General features: G+C 52.7%; 1 protein-coding gene across 1 annotated transcript; it reads right to left on the reverse strand.

The window, feature by feature from the left end:
* Window positions 1-6,017: 6,017 nt before the first annotated feature.
* EZHIP (EZH inhibitory protein) lies at window positions 6,018-21,653 on the reverse strand. The gene is made up of 4 exons (XM_076055111.1): window positions 21,575-21,653; window positions 12,088-12,273; window positions 8,031-8,157; window positions 6,018-6,324 (listed from the first exon to the last, which is right to left on the reverse strand). Exons 2-4 carry the CDS (start codon window positions 12,221-12,223, stop codon window positions 6,018-6,020), a joined length of 570 nt encoding a protein of 189 aa, XP_075911226.1. The 5' UTR covers window positions 12,224-12,273; window positions 21,575-21,653.
* Window positions 21,654-27,184: the final 5,531 nt, after the last annotated feature.

A 27,184-nucleotide genomic window follows, 5' to 3' on the forward strand; every position in this document is an offset into this window, starting at 1 on the left:
GAGACAGACAGACACACAGAGGACACACACACAGGACGACACGACAAACACACACAGAGACACACACCACACACGACACACACAGAGACACACGACACACACAGAGACACACCACACACACAGACATACACACACAGACACAGGACACACACACACACAGGACACACACACACAGACATACACACACACAGGACACACACACACAGACACACACAGAGACACACAGGACACACACAGACACACACGACAAATATACAAATATCCCCCATTGTAGCCTTAACAGACTGTAGGGGCAAGTGCTGTTAGCGAGCACCTATGAAGGCCGGAACGGTACACGAGGGGGTGGGTGGCCAACACCACGCCCGGCCGCCTTTGTCTCCCGAGCGGCGGTGTTTACACATCGCACCAGGTACTCATTTGAGGCTGAGTCGACCTAGAGGGAGGCCGTCACACACACTGTGTAGCGTAGTGTGTGTGTAGCGTAGTGTGTGTGTAGCGTATTGTGTGTGTGTAGTGTGTGTAGCGTAGTGTGTGTAGCGTAGCGTAGTGTGTGTGTAGCGTGTGTAGTGTGTGTATAGCGTAGGGTGTGTAGCGTGTCTGTAGCGTAGTGTGTGTAGTGTGTGTGTAGCGTAGTGTGTAGCATAGTGTATGTAGTGTGTGGTGTGTGTGTAGCGTAGTGTGTGTGTAGCATAGTGTATGTGTAGTGTGTGGTGTGTGTGTAGCATAGTGTGTGTAGTGTAGCGTAGTGTGTGTGTAGTGTGATGCGTAGTGTGTAGCCTGTGTAGTGTGTAGCGTAGTGTGTAGCCTGTGTAGTGTGTGTAGCGTAGTGTGTATGCAGCGTGTGTGTTTGTATATATAGTGTATGTTTGTGTATGTGTGTGCGAGTGAGTGCAGTGTGTGTATGTGTGAGTGTATGCAGTGTATGTGTGTATGTATGCAGCGTGTGTGTGTATGCAGCGTGTGTGGCGTGTAGTGTATGTGGCATGTGTGTGCACCCACAGAGCTGTGATACTTTACAGAGTGCACCCAAATTAAAGTTGCACTATTACAGTGTACCCATAAAGTTGGACAATTACACAGTGCACCTATAGAGCTGGACTTGCACTATTACAGAGTGCACCCATACACACAGCTGCACCATTTTACAGAGTGCACCCACACACACAGCTGCACAATTTTACAGAGTGCACCCACACACACAGCTGCGATACTTTACACAGTGCACCCAAATTAAAGTTGCACTATTACAGTGTGCCCATTTACAGCTGCACTTGCAGAATTACAGTGCACCCATAAAGTTGGACAATTACACTGTGCACCCATGGTACAATTACACAGTGTACCCAAGGTACAATTACATAGTGCACCCAAATTATATTGTACACAGGTGACATCCCAGCCCGGCACATGGCAGCTTGCACCGGGATGGCGTCCATAGCACCAGGACAGCGAGGGATTCTTGAATCCATCTGTGCAGCGCTTCGGGGAGCATCTACACGCACCCCAGAACTCTCATTCACCGAGCGGGAGCCGGTGGTCACTTATCCGTGCAGTTAGCAGAGAGCCATAGACTCATCACACAGCAGAGAGCCATAGACTCATCACACAGCAGAGACCCATAGACTCATCACACATAGAGACCCATAGACTCATCACACAGCAGAGAGCCATAGACTCATCACACAGCAGAGAGCCATAGACTCATCACACACAGAGACCCATAGACTCATCACACAGCAGAGACCCATAGACTCATCACACAGCAGAGACCCATAGACTCATCACACAGCAGAGAGCCATAGACTCATCACACACAGAGACCCATAGACTCATCACACAGCAGAGACCCATAGACTCATCACACAGCAGAGACCCATAGACTCATCACACAGCAGAGACCCATAGACTCATCACACAGCAGAGACCCATAGACTCATCACACATCAGAGACCAATAGACTCATCACACAGCAGAGACCCATAGACTCATAACACAGCAGAGACCCATAGACTCATCACACAGCAGAGGCTGGGTGAATGAGTGGGTGAGCGAGTGGGTGGATGGGCGAGTGGGTGGGTGAAGGAGTGAGCGAGCGAGCTGATGGTTGAGCAAGCGGGCGGGCGAGCCTGTGCCAGGCTATGTACACTTTAAGGCCACGTGAAGTGTCGAACGCCCGCTGGCACGAGGTCACAAACACACGTGCACCACAGACACACGAAGATACAAAGATGCCCCAGGTAGCCTTGACAGACTTTTGGGGCCAGTAGCTGTTAGCAAGTAGCAGCACCTGTGAAGGCTACTGGCACTGTGGCACACGAGGGGGTGGGTGGCCAGCACCACGCCCGACCGCCTTTGTCTCCCCAGTGGCGATGTTCACCCATACACATAGCTTGCACCAGGTACTCAATTGAGGCTGAGTCGACCTAGGGGAGGCCCGGGATCGGTTGCCGGGTTCATAGCACAGCGTAGTGCTAACCGCTACACTGCCACTCCCCACAAGAGACACACGGACACACACAGACACAACAACCGCCATTCGCCAATTAGTGGCGGTGACATCACCACGACGCTTGTGCCAGGCCATGTGCACGTTGAGGCAATGTCAAGTGTCGAACGCCCGCTGGCACGACGTCAAGGGACAGATCCAGGTGCCACGGGTCGACTGACTGAGATGATTGGCTGATGCACCACCTGTGCCCCCTACTGTGCCAACCTGCTGTGCTTTAGCCACCCGGCGCTCCGCTCGTTGTTGTGAGCATCACTCCTCCGCCCTCTGTTGTTGTTGGAGGGCGACTGCCTCCAACTGCCCAGTAACGTCCTTCACGAGCCTCCTCCACAGAGGCTGATCTTGACACCGCTGGTACCAGTCATCGGCAAGTCCACTCAGCTCCACGTCCTCCTGTACCACATCACTCCATCTCTTCTCTAGCCCCTGCTGCGCCCGTTTAGCCCCCTCGATCCGGCGGAACAAAAGCTGTTTAGACATGCGATGGCTGGGCATGCGAGCTACATAACCCAGCCAACGCAGCCTTGCCTGCCGGAGGAGCTCACCGATGGGACTTTGTCCAGATCTTTCAAGGTTGTGTGAGCTCCTCACACAATTCAGCCTGGTTAAACCCAGGATTTATCGTAGGTAGGCCAATCTAAATTTTTCTAACCGGCGAAGATGCTCCATTAAGGGGGTCCACGTTTCGCAAGCGTAGAGAACGGGGGGAATGACCGTGGCCGAGAAGACCTGAAGCTTAGTGCGGAGCGACAGACCAGGTAGCTTCCACACAGCGCTACGCAACCGATGAAAAGATAATGCCGCTTGACTGATGCGGAATGAGACCTCCGCTATTAAACTGGAGCTAGTCATGTGCACACTGCCCAGGTATGGGAAATTCTCCATTCTCTCCACAACTGCCCCATCACCAATTGGGAGTTGTGGGGGTGGAGTGTCCAATGGTTCAAAATACCCAGGTAGGTGCTTAGTTTTGGTGGGGTTGATGGTAAGGCCCCACCTCTTAGTGGCAAGCTCCAGGTTCAACAGCAGCGTCTCCAACTCCTCCTCTGAGTGAGCAGCAATTACCAGATCATCGGCATACATAACATGGTTGAGCAATAGGGAGCCATCCCTTGACTACACCTGGGCTTTGATCAGCCTCCCATTGTATCTGTACCAGATGGAAATTCCTCCGGTACAGCTATAGAAGGCTTCATGAATTACGTGGTCAAAATAGATGTTAAATAATGTGGGAGCCAGAGGACATCCCTGTCGCACCTCAAAGTGTACAGGGAATGACTCTGACTCCCGGCCACGTAGTGTTACCCGGGCCCGATCACCATTATGAAGGTCTTTAATGATCGTGAGCAGAGGGTCAAAGACTCTGAAAGCATGAAGAATAACCCAGAACCCAGGCCTACTGATAATATCATAGGCCTTGGCCAGGTCAATAAAGCAGAGATGGAGGTCTTGTTGGAATTCCCTACATCTCTGCTGTAGCAGGACAGAAAATATGGCATCTGTGCAGGACCGCCCTTTCCTGAAACCGCATTGGGGCTCCGCAAGCCTCTCCTCAGCATGCCTGGCAAGGCGATGTTGAATAATCCTTGCCAGGACCTTTCCCGGCACACTGAGGAGTGAGATGCCCCTGTAGATGTTAGACTGTGCGGTCCCCCTTCTCAAAGAGGGGGACCACCAGGGCATCTTTCCAATCCTGCGGGACCCATCCAGTGGTTCAGACCGTTGTTATGATGTCATGTATGGCAGTCTGTGCACAAACGCCACCCTCCCTCAGCATTTCGCTTGGGAGATCATCTCTGCCCGGTGCCTTTCCTGGTCTCAGACTCCGGATCGCCTTCAGTACTTCCTCAACAGATGGCACCTCAGCCAGTGACTCACAGGGGGTGACTTCTTCCAATATTTGAGGCACCGCAGCCTCAGCAGGGTCATCCCCACTTTGTGCCACGATGTTTTCCAGGCCGAGGGATTTCCCCTCCCCCAGGACCTCACAGAAATGCTCAGCAAATCTGCAAACCTGTTCCTGGGGGTCGGAGATTGGATCACCGTTTTTTCCCCTAATGATGGTAATAGGTGTGGCACTGCAGGTTACTTTTTTGATGGAGTTAAATAGAGATTTGTGATCGCGGGCCACTGAGGCAGACTCCATCTCCTCAGCAACCCGCGACCACCACCCATCCTTGCAGCGCCTCACGGCTCTCAGAACCTCCGAGCGAAGGCTGCGGTAAGCCTCCTCATTCTCCGACGTGGGATGCTGTAGATGATGAGAGTGGGCCTGTCGCTTTTTTTCAACCAGCCTGAACATCTCCTCTGTCAGCCAGGGTCTCTGGGGAGGTCTGGACCGTGTACCCAAAGCAGCCATTGCAGCTGCATGAGTCACAGTCCTAAACCTCGCCCATTTCCCCTCGACATCAGGAGGAGTCGGGGAAGATGCCAATCCCAGCCGCAAGCAATGATAAAATTCTCGCTTGCAACTTTCATCAGCTAGCTGAGACCAGGCCACTGTGGGTTTGAATGGGGTCCTGGGTGTACACCCACCACCGGAGTGGAAGAATGGCAGGTGCATCTTACAGACGACTAGTCGATGGTCAGAGGGCTGATCAGCTCCACGGTAGGTCCTGGTGTCAAGGACATGGGCTCGCATCTGCTGGTCCGTCACTATGTAGTCCAGCAGATGTTCTTGCTTGGACCTGGCATGCATCCACGATGTTGCGTGGATGTGCCGATGCCAGAACAGCGTGTTGGTAATTACAAGCCCATGGGCTGCACAAAAAATATAGCAGCTTCCTACCGTTGTTATTGAGCTGATCTGGCCCATGCCCTCCAATCACTCCAGACCAGGTGCCAGTATCATGACCAACTCGGGCATTTAAGTCACCCAACAAGATGACTCTATCCCGAGGGGCCACTTTAGCCAGCACCTGTGACAGGAGGTCATAGAAGGCATCTGACTCATCGGCCTTGCCTGCATCCCTCCACGGATGTTCGTCTTCGGTGGGGGCATAAGTAACCATGACCACCATTCCTCGCCTCCGATTGATGGGAAGGCGAGACACAACAACAACAACAACAACCGCCATTCGCCACTAAGTGGCGGTGACGTCACCACGACGCTTGTGCCAGGCCATGTGCACCTTGAGGCCACGTGAAGTGTCAAGACACACACACACAGACAGACAGACAGACACACACAGACACACCGCGGTTCCCACTCGGCCGAATTGTCCATTTGTGCTGGGAAGGCATCGTCCAGTTGCGTGTGGGGGGGTGGGTCGGGGGTCAGGGGTGGGTCAAGGAGGTGGGGTCAAGGGGGGGGTGGGTGGGGTCAGGGGTCAGGGGGGTGGGGTCAGGGGTCAGGGGGGGTGGGGTCAGGGGCGTCCAATGGGTATCCAAGAGGAGTCGGTGTGGTGACGAAGAAAGTCTCGGCAGATGCCGGCCGTTCGCCAGCCAGCGCCCACTCCGGGCTGCCACCACCACCGCCACCGCCGCCACGTTGACGAGCGAGCGAGCGCCATCACCGCCAGCAGGCGCCGGTGGCGGCGCCGCGCCGCGCCGGCTGTTGGATGAAGCGGCGAGACTGCCGGGGCGGGGCGCCGCCGGCGGCGGCGGCGGCGTCGTTCCGGCGCTTGAGCCCGCGGCGCGCCAGCCGGGCGCCGTCGGCACGCGTCCTCGCCCGCTCGGAGACCGCCCGCAGGCGGGCGGTCGGGGCGGCCGCGGCCGCCGCCGCCGCCGCCGCCGCGGCCGCCGGCAGCGCCGGCCGCCCGTCTTGGGAGGAAGGCGGCGAGGCGGCGCCGGCGGCGACGGCGGAAGCTGGCGCCGACCTGGTGAAGGGCAGGTCAAGTGGGTGGGTGGGTGGGTGAGCAAGCGGGGCGGGAGAGCGAGTGAGTTGGTGAGTGAGTGAGTGGGTGGGTGGGTGAACGAGTGAGTGGGTGAACGAGTGAGTGGGTGAACGAGTGAGTGGGTGAACAAGTGGGTGGGTGAACGAGTGGGTGGGTGAACGAGTGAGTGGGTGAACGAGTGAGTGGGTGAGAGGGTGGGTGAATAAGTGGGTGGGTGAACGAGTGAGTGGGTGAACTAGTGAGTGGGTGAATTAGTGAGGGGGTGAGTGGGTGGGTTAATGAGTGAGTGGGTGAGTGGGTGGGTAAATGAGTGGGTGGGTGAATGAGTGAGTGAATGAGTGAGTGGGTGAATGAGTGAGTGGGTGGGTGAATGAGCGAGTGGGTGAATGAGTGGGTGAATTAGTGAGGGGGTGAGTGGGTGGGTAAATGAGTGGGTGGGTGAATGAGTGGGTGGGTGGGTGAATGAGTGAGTGGTTGAGAGGGTGGGTGAATGAGTGAGTGGGTGAGTGGGTGGGTAAATGAGTGGGTGGGTGAATGAGTGGGTGGGTGAACAAGTGGGTGGGTGAACGAGTGAGTGGGTGAACAAGTGGGTGGGTGAACGAGTGAGTGGGTGAACGAGTGAGTGGGTGAGAGGGTGGGTGAATAAGTGGGTGGGTGAACGAGTGAGTGGGTGAACGAGTGAGTGGGTGAATTAGTGAGGGGGTGAGTGGGTGGGTTAATGAGTGAGTGGGTGAGTGGGTGGGTAAATGAGTGGGTGGGTGAATGAGTGAGTGAATGAGTGGGTGGGTGAATGAGTGGGTAGGTGAATGAGTGAGTGGGTGAATGAGTGAGTGGGTGGGTAAATGAGTGGGTGAATTAGTGAGGGGGTGAGTGGGTGGGTAAATGAGTGGGTGGGTTAATGAGTGAGTGGATGAGTGGGTGGGTAAATGAGTGGGTGGGTGAATGAGTGAGTGATTGAGTGGGTGGGTAAATGAGTGGGTGGGTGAATGAGTGGGTGGGTGAATGAGTGAGTGGTTGAGAGGGTGGGTGAATGAGTGAGTGGGTGAATGAGTGAGTGGGTAGGTGAATGAATGAGTGGGTGAATGAGTGAGCGGGTGAGAGGGTGGGTGAATAAGTGGGTGGGTGAATGAGCGAGTGGGTGAATGAGTGGGTGAATTAGTGAGGGGTGAGTGGGTGGGTTAATGAGTGAGTGGGTGAGTGGGTGGGTAAATGAGTGGGTGGGTGAATGAGTGAGTGGGTGAGTGGGTGGGTAAATGAGTGGGTGGGTGAATGAGTGGGTGGGTGAATGAGTGAGTGGTTGAGAGGGTGGGTGAATGAGTGAGTGGGTGAGTGGTTGAGAGGGTGGGTGAATGAGTGAGTGGGTGAATGAGTGAGTTGGTGAGTGGGCGAGTGTCCGAATTGTTCACTGGGCTCTCCCCTAGGTCGACTCGGCCTCAACTGAGTTACCTGCTGCAGGCGGTGTGTGGTAGCAACGGCATCGCCAATGCGGGGGAGACAAAGGCGGCCGGGCGTGGTGCCGGCCACCCGCCCCCTCTGTGTATAGCCACAGCGCCGGTAGCCTTCACAGACGCTGCTGCTGCTGCTGGCTAGTAACAGCCACTTGCCCCGACAGTCTGCTGCAGGCTACGCGGGGGACCTTTGTCTTTGCTGCGCATGATGGTGCCGGTGCCGGTGCCGGCGGTGCTCACCGTCTTTGCCGGCGCCGCCTCGCGACGCCGTCGGGACGCCCCATTTGCCGATCAGCCAACGGCGCCGGAGAGGCCTCCGGTGCGGAGGCCGGAGGGGAGGATGGCGGGGAGAGGTCAGAGGTCGTCTCTGTGAGGGGGGAGAGGGAGGGGAGAGGGGGGTGGAAAGGGGGCTGAGTGAGTTCGGTGGGTGGGTGAGTGAGTTTGGTGGGTGGGTGAGTGGGTGTGTGGGTGGGTGAGTTGGTCAGTGAGTGGGTGGGTGGGTGAGTGGGTGCGTGAGTGGGTGGGTGAGGGATTGGTGAGTGGGTGAGTAAGTGGGTGAGTGAGCAGGTGGGTGAGTGAGCGAGTGTGCGAGTGGGTGATTGAGCAGGTGAGTGAGTGGGTGGGTGGGTGGGTCGGTGGGTGGGTGGGTGAGTGGGTGTGTGAGTGGGTGGGTGAGGGAGTGGTGAGTGGGTGAGTAAGTGGGTGAGTGAGCAAGTGGGTGAGTGAGCGAGTGGGTGATTGAGCAGGTGAGTGAGTGGGTGGGTGAGTGGGTCGGTGGGTGGGTGAGTGAGTGAGTGGGTGAGTGAGTGGGTGAGTAAGTGGGTGAGCGAGTGTGTGAGTGGGTGATTGAGTGGGTGGAGTGTGAGTGAGTGGGTGAGCGAGTGTGGGGTTGAGCGAGTGTGTGTATGAGTGGGTGATTGCAAAAGAATGTAGGGGGTGTGGGAGCGTGGCGGTGAGGTGTGGGAAGCTGTAAGCCCCAGGCTACTTTGGGCTCGCCTTCCCATCAACTGGAGGCGAGGAGTGGTGGTCGTGGTTACTTATACCCCACCGAAGACGAACATCCGTGGAGGGATGCAGGCAAACCGATGAGTCAGATGCCTTCTATGACCTTCTGTCACAGGTGCTGGCTAAAGTGGCCCCTCGGCGGGATAGAGTCATCTTGTTGGGTGACTTCAATGCCCGAGTTGGTCATGATGCTGGCACCTGGTTTGGAGTGATTGGAGGGCATGGGCCAGATCAGCTCAATAACAACGGTAGGAGGCTGCTAGATTTTTGTGCAGCCCATGGGCTTGTAATTACCAACACGCTGTTCCAGCATCGGAGCATCCACACAACATCATGGATACATGCCGGGTCCAAGCAAGAACATCTGCTGGACTACATAGTGACGGACCAGCGGATGCGAGCCCATGTCCTTGACACCAAGACCTACCGTGGAGCTGATCTGCCTTCTGACTATCGACTAGTCATCTGTAAGATGCGCCTGCCATTCTTCCACCCCATTCCAACCTAAAGTGGCCTGGTCTCAGTTATCTGATGAAAGTTGCAAGCGAGAATTTCATCATCGCTTGCGGCTGGGGTTGGCATCGTCCCCCACTCCTCCTGATGTCGAGGGTAAATGGGCGAGGTTTAGGACTGTGACTAATGCAGCTTCAATGTCTGCTTTGGGTACGCGGTCCAGACCTCCCCAGAGACCCTGGCTGACAGAGGAGGTGTTCAGGCTGGCTGAGAAAAAGCGACAGGCCCACTGTCATCAGCTACAGAATCCCACGTCAGAGAATGAGGAGGCTTACCGCAGCCTTCGCTCGGAGGTTCGGAGAGCCGTGAGGCGCTGCAAGGATGGGTGGTGGTCGCGGGTTGCTGAGGAGATGGAGTCTGCCTCAGTGGCCCGCGATCACAAATCTCTATTTAACTCCATCAAAAAAGTAACCTGCAGCGCCACACCTATTACCATCATTAGGGGAAAAACCGGTGATCCAATCTCCGACCCCCAGGAATAGGTTTGCAGATTTGCTGAGCATTTCTGCGAGGTCCTGGGGGAGGAAAAATCCCTCAGCCAGGAAAACATCGTGGCACAGAGTGAGGATGACCCTGCTGAGGCTGCGGTGCCTCAAATATTGGAAGAAGTCACCCCCTGTGAGTGGCTGGCTGAAGTACCATCTGTTGAGGAAGTACTGAAGGCGATCCGGAGTCTGAGACCAGGAAAGGCAGTGGGCAGAAATGATCTCCCAAGCGAAATGCTGAGGGAGGGTGGCGTTTGTGCACAGACTGGCCTATATGACATCATAACAACAGTCTGGACCACTGGACGGGTTCCGCAGGATTGGAAGGATGCCCTGGTGGTCCCCCTTTTTAAGAAGGGGGACCGCACAGACTGTAACAACTACAGGGGCATCTCACTCCTCAGTTTGCCGGGAAAGGTCCTGGCAAGGATTATTCAACATTGCCTTGCCAGGCACGCTGAGGAGAGGCTTGCGGAGCCCCAATGCGGTTTCAGGAAAGGGCGGTCCTGCACAGATGCCATCTTTTCTGTCCTTCTGCTACAGCAGAGATGTAGGGAATTCCAACAAGACCTACATCTCTGCTTTATTGACCTGGTCAAGGCCTATGATACCATCAGTAGGCCTGGGCTCTGGGTTGTTCTTCGTGCTTTTGGAGTCCCTGACCCTCTGCTCATGATCATTAAGGACCTTCATGATAGTGAGCGGGCCCGGGTAAAACTACGTGGCCGGGAGTCAGAGCCATTCCCTGTACACCTTGGGGTGCGACAGGGATGTCCTCTGGCTCCCACATTATTTAACATCTATTTTGATCACGTAGTTCGTGAAGCCTTCAATAGCTGTACCAGGGGAATCTCCATTTGGTACAGATACAATGGGAGGCTGATCGATGCCCGGGTGTGGTCAAGGGATGGCTCCCTATTGCTCAACCACGTTATGTATGCCGATGATTTGGTAATAGCTGCTCATTCAGAGGAGGAGTTGGAGACGCTGCTGCTGACACTGGAGCGTGCCACTAAGAGATGGGGCCTTACCATCAGCCCCACCAAAACTAAGCACCTGCCTGGGTATTTTGTACCATCGGACACTCCACCACCACAACTCCCAATCGGTGATGGGGCAGCTGTGGAGAGAGTGGAGAGTTTCCCATACCTGGGCAGTGTGCTTATGACCGGCTCCAGTTTAACAGCAGAGGTCTCACTCCGAATCAGTCGAGCGGCAATATCTTTTCATCGGTTGCGTAACGCTGTGTGGAAGCTACCTGGTCTGTCGCTCCGCACTAAGCTTCAGGTCTTCTCGGCCATGGTCATTCCCTCCCTTCTCTACACTTGCGAAACGTGGACCCCCTTAATCGAGCATCTTTGCCGGTTGGAAACATTTAGGCTGGCCTGCCTACGATCCATCCTGGGTTTAACCAGGCTGGATTGTGTGAGGAGCTCACAAATCCTTGAAAGATCTGGGCAAGGTCCCATCGGTGAGCTCCTCCGGCAGGCAAGGCTGCGTTGGCTGGGCCATGTAGCCCGCATGCCCAGCCACCGCATGCCGAAACAGCTTTTGTTCGGCCGGATCGAGGGGGCTAAACGGGCGCGGCACGGGCTAGAGAAGAGATGGAGTGATGTGGTACAGGAGGACGTGGAGCTGAGTGGACTTGCCGATGACTGGTACCAGCGGTGTCAAGATCGGCCTCTGTGGAGTAGGCTCGTGAAGGACGCTACTGGGCAGTTGGAGGCAGTCGCCCTCCAACAACAACGGAGGGCGGAGGAGCGACGCTCACAACAACGAGCGGAGCGCCGGGTGGCTAAAGCACAGCAGGTTGGCACAGTAGGGGGCACAGGTGGTGCACCAGCCAGTCATCTCAGTCAGTCGACCCGTGGCACCTGGGTCTGCCCCGTGACCTCCTGCCCGCGGGCGTTCGACACTTCACGTGGCCTCAAGGTGCACATAGCCTGGCACAAGCGTCGTGGTGACGTCACCGCCACTTAGTGGCGAATGGCGGTTGTTGTTGATTGAGTGAGTGGGTGAGTGAATTGGTGATTGAGTGAGTGCCAGTGAGTGAGTGGGTGAGTGTGTGGGTGGGTGAGTGAGTGTGTGAGTGTGTGGTTGAGCGAGTGTGTGTGCGAGTGTGTGAGTGGGTGATTGAGTGAGTGGGTGGCTGAGTGAGTGAGTGGGTGAGTGGTTGAGCGAGTGAGTGGGTGAGTGGGCGAGTGTGTGAGTGAGTGGGTGAGTGAGCGCGTGAATGAGCGAGCGGGTGAACGAGTGGGTGGATGAACGAGTGGTTGAGCGTGCGGGGCAGTCACCTGGCTTGCCGATGATCACCCACCCGTCGGAGGCCTCCACCTGCCCCAGCGACCGTGCCAGCTGCTCGGCACCGTCACCGTCACCGGCACCGGCGCCGCCAGCGCCGAATAGCAGAGAGCCGAGACGAGTGAGCATGGTGAGAGAAGTGCGGAGCGGAGACGGAGTGCGGTACGGTGCGGTGGTGCCTGGGGGTGGGCGTTGGAGGAGATGGGGGGGAGGGGGGTGAGAGATGAGGTGGACGCGCTGTAATGACGATGACAACGATGATGATGAGAGCCGTAGACTGATCCGACGACCTCCTGCGTACCAGGCGAGGTAGTCAACATCTCATAGTCACCGTGATGATGATGAGAGAGAGACACAGACTCCACATAGACCTCCTGTAGACCAGGCAAGGTAGTCAACATCTCATAGCCACCGTGATGATGATGAGAGACACAGACTCCACATAGACCTCCTGTAGACCAGGCGAGGTAGTCAACATCTCCTAGCCACCGTGATGATGATGAGAGACACACAGACTCCACATAGACCTCCTGCGGACCATGCGAGGTAGTCAACATCTCCTAGCCACCGTGATGATGATGATGAGAGACACAGACTCCACATAGACCTCCTGCGCACCAGGCGAGGCAGTCAACATCTCATAGCGGCCGAGGGGCGCCACGGGGAGCGGTCAGCGCGGACACTCACAATGCAGCCGTGGCCCCGGGGAGAGAGGGAGGGGGGCAAGGGGGGCAAGGGGGGCAAGACGCCAATCTCGCCGTGCACACACAGGGCGAGGGAGGTGGCCCTGGAGGGGCGACGTCCAGGCCTGCAGCCCGGGGCCATCTTCCGCGCTCCGGTCGGAGCCGGGGTGTGGCGTGGGCCCGGAGTTCCGCCGTGCGGCGCGGCCGGCCCACGCCGTGCCGGCCTTCAAGGAGCGGTGGGCAGCTGGAGGAGGCCGTGAGCTCGGTGGCAGGCGACGGTGGAGGGGCTCTCTCTGTGCGTGTGTAGATTGTGAGCTACCCCGTCGGAGGCCGTTTGACTGCGGGAAGGGCTGCGTGCTGGTGCAGCACTTGTCGTAGTTATAAAGAAAAATCTTTCGTTGGGTCTTTCATTTGAAAGGTGGGGGGGGGCGGGAGGGGTTACATAAAGCAAATCTTTAAAAAAAACAACGAAATAATGACCGAAGCAAAGTGCTGACTACACCGAGCATCTTCTAAAAGATAGAAAACAGGGGGGAGAGGGGAGGGAGGAAGGGGGGAGGGGGGAGGGAGGGGGGAGGGAGGGGGGAGGGGAGGGATGGGAGGGGGGAGGGAAAGCGGAGGGAGGGGGCAACTACAGCCCCATCACCTTTGTGCTCCGTGACCTCTCACCCCTCCCATACCCTTCTCCCACCTCCCCCCCCACCTCCCCCCCCACCTCCCCCCCCACCTCCCCCCCACCTCCCCCCCCACCTCCCCCCCCACCTCCCCCCCCACCTCCCCCCCCACCTCCCCCCCACCTCCCCCCCCACCTCCCCCCCCACCTCCCCCCCCACCTCCCCCCCCACCTCCCCCCCCACCTCCCCCCCACCTCAATGCTGTTGTTATTCACTTCAAAACGTCGGAGGCTTTCACGACCAAAATCACCCAAAATTGAGCGTCGTTGACGCAGCAGTAACAACAACAGCAGCGTCACTGACGCAGCAGTAACAACAACAACAACAGCGTCACTGACGCAGCAGTAACAACAACAACAGCAGCGTCACTGACGCAGCAGTAACAACAACAACAGCAGCGTCACTGACGCAGCAGTAACAACAACAACAGCGTCGTTGACGCAGCAGTAACAACAACAACAACAGCCGTAATGGAGTTGTTTGTGTGTTAGATCGTGTAAATGTGTTAATGTTGTGTCGTTAAAACCCGCCACCACCCGACACAGCCCAACTAGTCAGGGTTGTCACGTGAACAGAACGTGGCCAATTCGTCACGAGTGTAGTGTGTAGTGTAGTGTATAGTGTGTAGTGTTTAGTGTAGTGTATAGTGTGTAGTGTATAGTGTGTAGTGTATAGTGTAGTGTGTAGTGTAGTGCAGTGTATAGTGTAGTGCAGTGTATAGTGTTTAGTGTAGTATGTAGTGTATAGTGAAGTGTGTAGTAGCGTAGTGTAGTATATAGTGTGTAGTGTAGTGCAGTGTATAGTGTTTAGTGTAGTGTGTAGTGTATAGTGCAGTGTGTAGTAGTGTAGTATGTAGTGTATAGTGCAGTGTGTAGTGTATAGTGCAGTGTGTAGTGTATAGTGCAGTGTGTAGTGTATAGTGCAGTGTATAGTATAGTGTAGTGTATAGTAGTGTAGTGTATACAGCGAGGGAAAAAAGTATTTGATCCCCTGCTGATTTTGTACGTTTGCCCACTGACAGAGAAATGACCAGTCTATAATTTAATGGTAGGTTTATTTGAACAGTGGGAGACAGAATAATAACAACAAAATCCAGAAAAATGCATGCCAAAAATGTTATAAATTGATTTGCATTTTAAGAGGGAAATAAGTATTTGACCCCTCTGCAAAACATGACTTAGTACTTGGTGGCAAAACCATTGTTGGCAATCACAGAGGTCAGACGTTTCTTGGAGTTGGCCACCAGGTTTGCACATATCTCAGGAGGGATTTTGTCCCACTCCTCTTTGCAGATCTTCTCCAAGTCATTAAGGTTTCGAGGCTGACGTTTGGCAACTCGAACCTTCAGCTCCCTCCACAGATTTTCTATGGGACTAAGGTCTGGAGACTGGCTAGGCCACTCCAGGACCTTAATGTGCTTCTTCTTGAGCCACTCCTTTGTTGCCTTGGCCGTGTGTTTTGGGTCATTGTCATGCTGGAATACCCATCCACGACCCATTTTCAATGCCCTGGCTGAGGGAAGGAGGTTCTCACCCAAGATTTGACGGTACATGGCCCCGTCCATCGTCCCTTTGATGCGGTGAAGTTGTCCTGTCCCCTTAGCAGAAAAACACCCCCAAAGCATAATGTTTCCACCTCCATGTTTGACGGTGGGGATGGTGTTCTTAGGGTCATAGGCAGCATTCCTCCTCCTCCAAACACGGCGAGTTGAGTTGATGCCAAAGAGCTCCAATTTGGTTTCATCTGACCACAACCCTTTCACCCAGTTGTCCTCTGAATCATTCAGATGTTCATTGGCAAACTTCAGACGGGCATGTATTATGTGCTTTCTTGAGCAGGGGGACCTTGCGGGCGCTGCAGGATTTCAGTCCTTCACGGCGTAGTGTGTTACCAATTGTTTTCTTGGTGACTATGGTCCCAGCTGCCTTGAGATCATTGACAAGATCCTCCCGTGTAGTTCTGGGCCAATTTCTTACCGTTCTCATGATCATTGCAACTCCACGAGGTGAGATCTTGCATGGAGCCCCAGGCCGAGGGAGATTGACAGTTCTTTTGTGTTTCTTCCATTTGTGAATAATCGCACCAACTGTTGTCACCTTCTCACCAAGCTGCTTGGCAATGGTCTTGTAGCTTATTCCAGCCTTGTGTAGGTCTACAATCTTGTCCCTGACATCCTTGGACAGCTCTTTGGTCTTGGCCATGGTGGAGAGTTTGGAATCTGATTGATTGCTTCTGTGGACAGGTGTCTTTTATACAGGTAACAAGCTGAGATTAGGAGCACTCCCTTTAAGAGTGTGCTCCTAATCTCAGCTCGTTACCTGTATAAAAGACACCTGGGAGCCAGAAATATTTCTGATTGAGAGGGGGTCAAATACTTATTTCCCTCATTAAATAGCAAATCAATTTATAACATTTTTGACATGTGTTTTTCTGGATTTTGATGTTGTTATTCTGTCTCTCACTGTTCAAATAAACTTAACATTAAAATTACAGACTGATAATTTCTTCGTCAGTGGGCAAACGTACAAAATCAATAGGGGATCAAATACTTTTTTCCCTCACTGTAGTAGTGTAGTGTATAGTAGTGTAGTGTATAGTGTAGTGTATAGTAGTGTATAGTGTATAATAGTGTAGTGTATAGTGGTGTAGTGTATAGTGGTGTAGTGTATAGTAGTGTAGTGTATAGCGGTGTAGTGTATAGTAGTGTATAGTGTAGCGTATAGTGTAGTGTATAGTGGTGTAGAGTGTAGTGTATAGTATAGTGTATAGTAGTGTAGTGTATAGTAGTGTAGTGTATAGTAGTGTGTAGTGTATAATAGTGTAGTGTGTATAGTGTAGTGTATAGTGTAGTGTATAGTGCGGTGTACTAGTACAGCACACCGGTTGTGTTGTGTGGAGAGCCAAGCCACAACATTAACAATCCGAGCAACGTGACGCTTCGTCAGTAATCACGAGCGGCTCCATGATGCGACAGCCACATTTGTGGAGACGTCCACCTGCCCAGATCCTCACACAGCGGCGGTGACCAGGCTTCTGTGTGCGCTCTCTTGTGCAAAGTGTGGAAGGGGGAGGTTACTGAGTCAACGTACATCAAGCAAGCGTCATACTCGGAGAGTTCATGTTGTGGCTTGGCGCTCCAACAAACCGGTCCCCTGTACTGGTACACACCACTATACACTACACTATACACCACACTACACTACTATACACTACACTACTATACACTACACTATACTACTATACACTACACAAAACTATACACTACACCACTATACACTACACCACTATACACTACACCACTATACACTACACCACACACACTACACAACTATACACTACACACACTACACTACACACACTACACAACTATACACTACACTACACACTACTATACACTACACTATACACTACACACACTACTATACACTACACCACTATACACTACACTACACACTACACTACTATACACTATACTACTATACACTACACTACTATACACTGCACTACACTATACACTACTATACACAACACTACATACTACACTACTACACACTGCACTATACACTACACACTACTACACACTGCACTATACACTACACTACTATACACTGCACTATACACTACACACTACTACACACTGCACTATACACTACACTACTATACACTACACTACTATACACTGCACTATACACTACACTACTATACACTACACTATACACTACACTACTATACACTACACTATACACTACACTACTATACACTACACTATACACTACACTACTATACACTACACTATACACTACACGCTACACTACACTCGTGACGAATTGGCCACGTTCTGTTCACGTGACAACCCTGACTAGTTGGGCTGTGTCGGGTGGTGGTGGGTTTTAACGACACAACATTAACACATTTACACGATCTAACACACAAACAACTCCATTACGGCTGCCGTTGTTGTTGTTACTGCTGCATCAACGACGCTGTTGTTGGCAGCAGCAGCAGTAACAACAACAACAGCAGCATGATGATAATAACACGAGCTGTTGTTGTTGTTACTGTTGCAGCAGCAGCAGCAGCAGCAGTAACAACAACAGCATGATGATAACAACACGAGCTGTTGTTCTTGTTACTGCTGCAGCAGCAGTAACAACAACAGCAGCATGATGATAACAACACGAGCTGTTGTTGTTGTTACTGTTGCAGCAGCAGCAGCAGCAGTAACAACAACAGCATGATGATAACAACACGAGCTGTTGTTCTTGTTACTGCTGTAGCAGCAGCAGTAACAACAACAACAGCAGCATGATGATAACAACACGAGCTGTTGTTGTTGTTACTGCTGCTGCTGCAGCAGTAACAACAACAACAGCAGCATGATGATAACAACAAGAGTTCTTGTTGTTGTTACTGCTGCAGCAGCAGCAGTAACAACAACAGCAGCATAATGATAACAACACGAGCTGTTGTTGTTGTTACTGCTGTAGCAGCAGTAACAACAACAACAGCAGCATGATGATAACAACACGAGCTGTTGTTGTTGTTACTGCTGCAGCAGCAGCAGTAACAACAACAACAGCAGCATGATGATAACAACACGAGCTGTTGTTGTTGTTACTGCTGCAGCAACAGCAGCTCCAGCTGCATCAAGTGGGGGCGTGAATCCACGTGGAGCTGTGGACTTGCAGCTGTGGTCGAGAGCAGGTTCACACTCATCTCCACTCACACCAATCACACCACCATCACCTACTCACACCATCAGCACCACCTACTCCTCCCACTCACACCACCACCACTCACACCACCACCACCACTCACACCACCACCACCACCACCACTCACACCACTCACCACCTACTCACACCACCACCACCTACTCACACCACCACCACCTACTCACACTACTCACACCACCACCACTCACACCACTCACCACCACCACTCACACCACCACCACCACTCACACCACCACCACCTACTCACACTACTCACACCACTCACCACCACCACTCACACCACTCACCACCACCACTCACACCACCACCACCACCACTCACACCACCACCACCACCACTCACACCACCACCTACTCACACCACCACCACTCACACCACCACCACCTACTCCCCCCACTCACACCACCACCACCACTCACCACCACCACCTACTCACACCACCACCACCACTCACACCACTCACCACCTACTCACACCACCACCTACTCACACCACCACTCACACCACCACCACCTACTCGCACTACTCACACCACCACCACTCACACCACCACCACCACTCACACCACTCACCACCACCACTCACACCACCACCACCTACTCACACCACCACCACCACCTACTCACACTACTTACACCACCACTCACACCACTCACCACCACCACCTACTCCTCCCACTCACACCACCACCACCTACTCACAATACCACCACCACTCACACCACCACCACTCACACCACCACTCACACCACCACCACCTACTCACACCACCACCACCACTCACACCACCACCACCTACTCCCCCACTCACACCACCACCACCACTCACACCACTCACCACCACCACCACCTACTCACACCACTCGCACCACCAGCACTCACAACACTCACCACCACCACCACCTACTCACACTACTCACACCACCACCACTCACACCACTCACCACCACCACCTACTCCCCCCACTCACACCACCACCACCACTCATACCACTCACCACCACCACCACCTACTCACACCACCACCACCACCACCTACTCACACCACCACCACCACCACCTACTCACACCACTCACACCACCACCACCCACTCACACCACCACCACCACTCCCCCCACCACCACCACCACTCCCCCCACTTCCCCCACTCACACCACCACCACCACTCCCCCCACTCACACCACCACCACCACTCCCCCCACCACCACCACCACTCCCCCCACTCCCCCCACTCACACCACCACCACCACCACTCCCCCCACTCACACCACCACCACCACCACCTACTCCTCCCACTCACACCACCACTCCCCCCACTCACACCACCACCACCACTCCCCCCACTCACACCACCACCACCACTCCCCCCACTCACACCACCACTCCCCCCACTCACACCACCACCACTCCCCCCACTCACACCACCACCACCACTCCCCCCACTCACACCACCACCACCACTCCCCCCACTCACACCACCACCACTCCCCCCACTCACACCACCACCACCACTCCCCCCACTCACACCACCACCACTCCCCCCACTCACACCACCACCACCACTCCCCCCACTCACACCACCACCACTCCCCCCACTCACACCACCACCACCACTCCCCCCACTCACACCACCACCACCACTCCCCCCACTCACACCACCACCACCACCTACTCCCCCCACTCACACCACCACCTACTCCCCCCACTCACACCACCACCACCACCACTCCCCCCACTCACACCACCACCACCACCACTCCCCCCACTCACACCACCACCTACTCCCCCCACTCACACCACCACCACCACTCCCCCCACTCACACCACCACCCACTCCCCCCACTCACACCACCACCACCACCACTCCCCCCACTCACACCACCACCTACTCACCCCACTCACACCACCACCACCACCTACTCCTCCACTCACACCACCACCTACTCACCCCACTCACACCACCACCACCACCTACTCCTCCACTCACACCACCACCACTCCCCCCACTCATCCCCCCCTCCTACTCCCCTCCTACTCCCCCACTCATCTCCCCGCCCCGCCTCTCCCCACTCCCCCCCCACTACTAAGTGGTGATGATGTCACCACTGTGCCTGGTGCCAGGCTAGGTTCACGTAAACAACAGCTCACTACTAAGTGGTGATGATGTCACCACTGTGCCTGGTGCCAGGCTAGGTTCACGTAAACAACAGCTCACTACTAAGTGGTGGTGATGTCACCACTGTGCCTGTGCCAGGCTAGGTTCACATCAACAACAGCTCACTACTAAGTGGTGATGATGTCACCACTGTGCCAGGCTAGGTGCACGTCAACAACAACAACAGCTCACTACTAAGTGGTGGTGATGTCACCACTGTGCCTGTGCCAGGCTAGGTTCACGTAAACAACAACAACAGCTCACTACTAAGTGGTGGTGATGTCACCACTGTGCCAGGCTAGGTGCACGTCAACAACAACAACCGCTCTTTGTTACTAAGCAACAGTGGTGGTGATGTCACCACTGTGCCAGGCTAGGTGCACGTCAACAACAACAACCGCTGTTTGTTACTAAGCGACAGTGGTGGTGATGTCACCACTGTGCCAGGCTAGGTGCACGTCAACAACAACCGCTGTTTGTTACTAAGCGACAGTGGTGATGTCACCACTGTGCCAGGCTAGGTGCACGTCAACAACAACAACAGCCGCTGTTTGTTACTAAGCGACAGTGGTGGTGATGTCACCACGACGCCTGTGCCAGGCTAGGTGCACGTCAACAACAACAACCGCTGTTTGTTACTAAGCGACAGTGGCGGTGATGTCACCACGACGCCTGTGCCAGGCTAGGTGCACGTCAACAACAACAACAACCGCTGTTTGTTACTAAGCGACAGTGGCGGTGATGTCACCACGACGCCTGTGCCAGGCTAGGTGCACGTCAACAACAACAACCGCTGTTTGTTACTAAGCGACAGTGGCGGTGATGTCACCACGACGCCTGTGCCAGGCTAGGTGCACGTCAACAACAACCGCTGTTTGTTACTAAGCGACAGTGGCGGTGATGTCACCACTGTGCCAGGCTAGGTGCACGTCAACAACAACAACAACCGCTGTTTGTTACTAAGCGACAGTGGCGGTGATGTCACCACGACGCCTGTGCCAGGCTAGGTGCACGTCAACAACAACCGCTGTTTGTTACTAAGCGACAGTGGCGGTGATGTCACCACGACGCCTGTGCCAGGCTAGGTGCACCACGAGACGATGTCAACCAACGCCAACCCAAAACGATCCCAAATCAGCGCGCAAACTCTCATCGTCCACACGGCGCGAACCGACTAAATACGACTGATTAAAATGTAATTAATATATATTTGTTAAAACAATCAATGTTTACCTGTTACGAGTCTGAAGGTTTAGATGAAGGCCGCAAGCTGTGCTCAGATGCCGGCTTCTCAGCTTCTGTCGCTAGCGGCACCGGGGCCCCGTGGTTTTATTCAACGATGCTCGTCGCTGATTGGTCCCCCCCTACACTTACGGGTGGCCACACCTCTTCTTCACCCCCCCCACCCTCCCGCTTTCCTTAGCCCCGCCCCTAAATGGAGGTATTGACCAATCAGCGTTTGCCGCGCGGTGGTTTTGCGGGGTTGGGGTGGGGGTGATGTTTGGGTGGAGTTGGGGGTGAGGGAGCCACGCCCATTACGTGGCGGTTGGTGGTGGGGGGGGTTGGAGGGATGAGGGATGAGAGGAGGGGTTGGAGGGATGGGGGGTGAGGGGGGGGGGTTGGAGGAGAGGGAGGTGAGGGGGGGTTGGAGGGGGTTGGAGGGGCGGGGGATGAGGGGGAGGGGTTGGAGGGGCGGGGGATGGGGAGGGTTGGAGGGGAGGGGGATGAGGGGGGATGAGGGGCGGGGGATGAGGGGGAGGGGTTGGAGGGGCGGGGGATGGGGAGGGTTGGAGGGGAGGGGGATGAGGGGGGGGTGGAGGGGATTGGAGAGGGGGGTGAGGGGGAGGGATTGGAGGGGCGGGGGATGAGAGGGGGATGAGGGGGGGTTGGAGGGGATTGGAGGAGAGGGTTGGAGGGGCGGGGATGAGGGGGAGGGTTGGAGGGGCGGGGGATGAGGGGGGGTTTGAGGGGCGGGGGATGGGGAGGGTTGGAGGGGAGGGGGGTGAGGAAGGGGTTGGAGGGGAGGGGGATGAGGGGGGATTGGAGGGGTGGGGGATGAGGGGGGGGGGGGTTGGAGGGGCGGGGGATGTGGGGGTTGGAGGGGAGGGGGGTGAGGAAGGGGTTGGAGGGGGTTGGAGGGGAGGGGGATGAGGGGGGGTTGGAGGGGAGGGGGTGAGGGGGGGTTGGAGGGGAGGGGGTGAGGGGGGGGTTGGAGGGGCGAGGGATGAGGGGACATTGGAGGGGAGGGGGCTGAGGGGAAATTGGAGGGGCGGGTGCATGGGGGGGGGGAGAACCCCACGCCCTCGCGCGATGACGTCACGCGCTACCATGGCAACGTGTTTACATTCCTTAGGCGAGGTTCTTCTGTAGTAGGCCGCTGTGTATACTCGAGTCTATAAATACTTTCCATTTATTTTTGTTTTACTTTTAAGTTTGTATACTTGTGTTATTTATTTATCTCCACTACGTAGTCTATTTATTCTCATAAAAAAGTATTTAATATTGTTATTACGCCATGGAAACGTCTAAGTTTCCTAGGCGAGGCCCTTCAACAGTAGGCCTCAGTGTTTACAATTTATAAACTTACAATTTATTGTTCTTATATTTTTTAAGTTGATATATTTGAGGTTGTTTGTTTAGCTCCACTAAGGACTCCCGTTTACTATTAAAAGTATTGTTATTGTTAGGCCATGGAAACTTGTTTACGTTTCCTAGGCGAGGCCCTTGCACGGTAGGCCTCAGTGTTTACAATATTTTAATAAACTTGCAATTTATTGTTGTTAAATTTGTTTAAGTTTATATATTTGAGGTTGTTTATTTTCACTAAAGTGCCCGTTTATTGTTCTAAGTATTTAATATTGTTAGGCCATAGAAACGCGTTTACGTTTCCTAGGCGAGGCCATTCTGCAGTAGGCCTCAGTGTTTACAGTCTTTAAATAAACTTACAACTTATTGTTCTTAAATTTGTTTAAGTTTATATATGTGAGGTTGTTTATTTTATCTCCACTAAGGACGCCCGTTTTTTCATTATTAAAAGTATTTAAAGTTACCGTTATTTTTTCTGCTTTATCCGTGATCTATCAGTTAATAGTTAAGATTTAAAAATAATAAACATAGTTTATTTTAATTAATATCTTACAAAGTGATTGCTTTACCTTGTCTATAACTTATACTTTGACATTCTGATCCGAACCAACTGGACATCTTAAAAATATCTTTAGACTAAACTTACGTAGAGACATAGAGATGCATAGAGACCCATAGAAATAGATAGAGATACATAGAGACCCATAGAAATACAGAGACCCATAGAAATACATAGAGATACATAGAGACACATAGAGATACATAGAGACACATAGAGATACATAGAGACCCATAGAGATACATAGAGACCCATAGAGATACATAGAGACCCATAGAGGTACATAGAGACCCATAGAAATAGAGATACATAGAGACCCATATAAATACATAGAGACCCATAGAGATACATAGAGACCCATAGAAATAGATAGAGATACATAGAGACCCATAGAAATACATAGAGACCCATAGAAATACATAGAGATACATAGAAACACATAGAGATACATAGATACCCATAGAGATGCATAGAGACCCATAGAAATAGATAGAGATACATAGAGACCCATATAAATACAGAGACCCATAGAGATACATAGAGACACATAGAGATACATAGCGACCCATGGAGATAGATAGATACCCATAGAGATACATAGAGACCCATAGAGATATATAGAGATACATAGATACACATATAGACCCACATAAACATAGAGATTATACATAGAGACCCATAGATACACATAGAGCCCCATAGAGATTATACATAGAGACCCATAGACTAAACTAAACAATACATTTTGATTTAAAGCTTTCATGATTGCAGGGATTCATATTCTGATGATGATTGCTTGTGTTGCAGTCGAAACGTGAGAATTTTGTTGTTTTATATTTTTATTATTTTATTGTTTCCCTTCTACGTGGTGACTTTACCGAAAGAACCAAGAGTATGAACTAAACAATGTTTATGTTAGCAGGCTAGGATTTGTAAACCCACGGGTTTTCATCCGAGATTTATCCACGAGGCAATTCAGATTTACAAACACAGACACAATTTCAACCGAGAAGACGGTTTCAAATTGAGCAACCATTGGAAAGATGTTCTAAACCATACCAAACATTAAACTAATTTTCAATGGTACGGTATATTTATCCAAGTAGTGATATACCAAACTTTCACAGCAGCTTATTTCCCTTCACAGCAACATTTGTAAACTCCCCTCCGCCGTGCCGGTCCTCTTGTGCTTTACGGTCATTTTATGTTTCGATTTAAAGCTTTCGTGAATGCAAGGATTCGTCTTCTTTGGTTCTTTCGGTAAAGTCACCACGTAGAATGAGGATGAAATGATAGAATAAAACAAAATTCTCACGACGTTTCGGCCACAACACAAGTGGCCTTCTTCAGGTGAAAGGAACAAACCTGTCGGGACGACAGAGCTACAATGAAGGCTGCTAAGATTCACAGCGTCTTGTAAGCCGGTTGAGAGAAAGTGAGGCACCTTGACAAAGGGGTTTACATATCAAACAGGAGAATTTAGCATTGAAACAGTTGAGGGATTAGCTTGTGACTGGTCACAGAAATGGCTATGTTAAAGTCAAAGCCTACACATCCACAGAGGCACCTAGTACAAATCAAACAAGGGAGAATTTAGCATTGAAATAGCTGAGTGACTAGCGTGTGACTGGTCACAGAAATAGCTATGTTAAAGTCAAAGCCTACACATCCACAGAGGCACCTAGTACAAATCAAACAGGAGAATTTAGCATTGAAACAGTTGAGGGATTTAGCTTGTGACTGGTCACAGAAATAGCTATGTTAAAGTCAAAGCCTACACATCCACAGAGGCACCTAGTACAAATCAAACAGGAGAATTTAGCATTGAAATAGCTGAGTGACTAGCTTGTGACTGGTCACAGAAATGGCTATGTTAAAGTCAAAGCCTACACATCCACAGAGGCACCTAGTACAAATCAAACCGGAGAATTTAGCATTGAAATAGCTGAGTGACTAGCTTGTGACTGGTCACAGAAATAGCTATGTTAAAGTCAAAGCCTACACATCCACAGAGGCACCTAGTACAAATCAAACAGGAGAATTTAGCATTGAAACAGTTGAGGGATTTAGTTTGTGACTGGTCACAGAAATAGCTTTGTTAAAGTCAAAGCCTACACATCCACAGAGGCACCTAGTACAAATCAAACAGGAGAATTTAGCATTGAAATAGCTGAGTGACTAGCTTGTGACTGGTCACAGAAATAGCTATGTTAAAGTCAAAGCCTACACATCCACAGAGGCACCTAGTACAAATCAAACAGGAGAATTTAGCATTGAAACAGTTGAGGGATTTAGTTTGTGACTGGTCACAGAAATAGCTTTGTTAAAGTCAAAGCCTACACATCCACAGAGGCACCTAGTACAAATCAAACAGGAGAATTTAGCATTGAAATAGCTGAGTGACTAGCTTGTGACTGGTCACAGAAATGGCTATGTTAAAGTCAAAGCCTACACATCCACAGAGGCACCTAGTACAAATCAAACAGGAGAATTTAGCATTGAAATAGCTGAGTGACTAGCTTGTGACTGGTCACAGAAATAGCTATGTTAAAGTCAAAGCCTACACATCCACAGAGGCACCTAGTACAAATCAAACAGGAGAATTTAGCATTGAAACAGTTGAGGGATTTAGCTTGTGACTGGTCACAGAAATGGCTATGTTAAAGTCAAAGCCTACACATCCACAGAGGCACCTAGTACAAATCAAACAGGAGAATTTAGCATTGAAATAGCTGAGTGACTAGCTTGTGACTGGTCACAGAAATAGCTACGTTAAAGTCAAAGCCTACACATCCACAGAGGCACCTAGTGCATGGACGCCAAAGGGGCTGCAACAACTCAACTATCATACAGTAAACCGATGTGAAAAAACCTCAGTCTAAATTACATCAATATAATAAATGTACTCAATATATTCTTCAATAAGCAGAGCTATTAACAGCAACTGGGTATTTTATGCTAATTCCTTTGTCAAAGCGTTTTGTTTCCTCCCACACAGCTTAAAGGACGCGACCTGGGCTTGGCTGTCTTCACTCCAACGCTGTCCTCGTGACAGCACGGTCCCTTCACCTGATGAAGGCCGCTTGTGTTGTGGCCGAAACGTCGTGATTTTTGTCGTTTTATTTTTTTACCTACGTGGTGACTTTACCGAATAGAACCAAAGAGCGTGGATCCTTGCAGTCACGAAAGCTTCAAATCTACAGTAGGATTAAGAGCCCCACTGAGCTTCCGTGTTGCTCTTTGCTCGAAGTGTAGTGACTGCGATTATCACTGTGTGGTGCCGGGCTTACGAATCCACGGCGGATAATGCGCTGGCACTACCGTGCAGCCCGCTTACTGGCCGTAGTACCTACCACCGGCCCTAGCGGGGCCTGGGTGAGCGCTGGTCAGGACGGATGGCACCACGTACAGCGCGCGGTGCGGGCTCCCGGCGAGGGAGCGAGGGGGCTTACGTTGGGGCCGGTTGACCTGCCGACACGTGACCGGATGATACGGGAGGGGGGGCCACCGGTGGACGGGGGCCGCTGGGCGGCCACGTGGTACAGAGGAGCTCTCGGGGAGCCTTCGGGAAAGAGCCCGGAGAGATCTGGAAGGTGGGCGGGGCGAGGGGGCGGGGCGAGGGGGGGGGGCGGGGCGAGGGGCGGAGCCAGGCCCCAGCCCCGGGCCGATATAGCGGAGGCCCTCCCCGTGAGGGGCAC

The sequence above is a fragment of the Petromyzon marinus genome, chromosome 69, assembly GCF_048934315.1.
Source record: "Petromyzon marinus isolate PM22_M1 ecotype Great Lakes invasive population chromosome 69, UKy_Petmar_22M1.pri1.0, whole genome shotgun sequence".
Taxonomy (NCBI): Eukaryota; Metazoa; Chordata; class Hyperoartia; order Petromyzontiformes; family Petromyzontidae; genus Petromyzon; species Petromyzon marinus.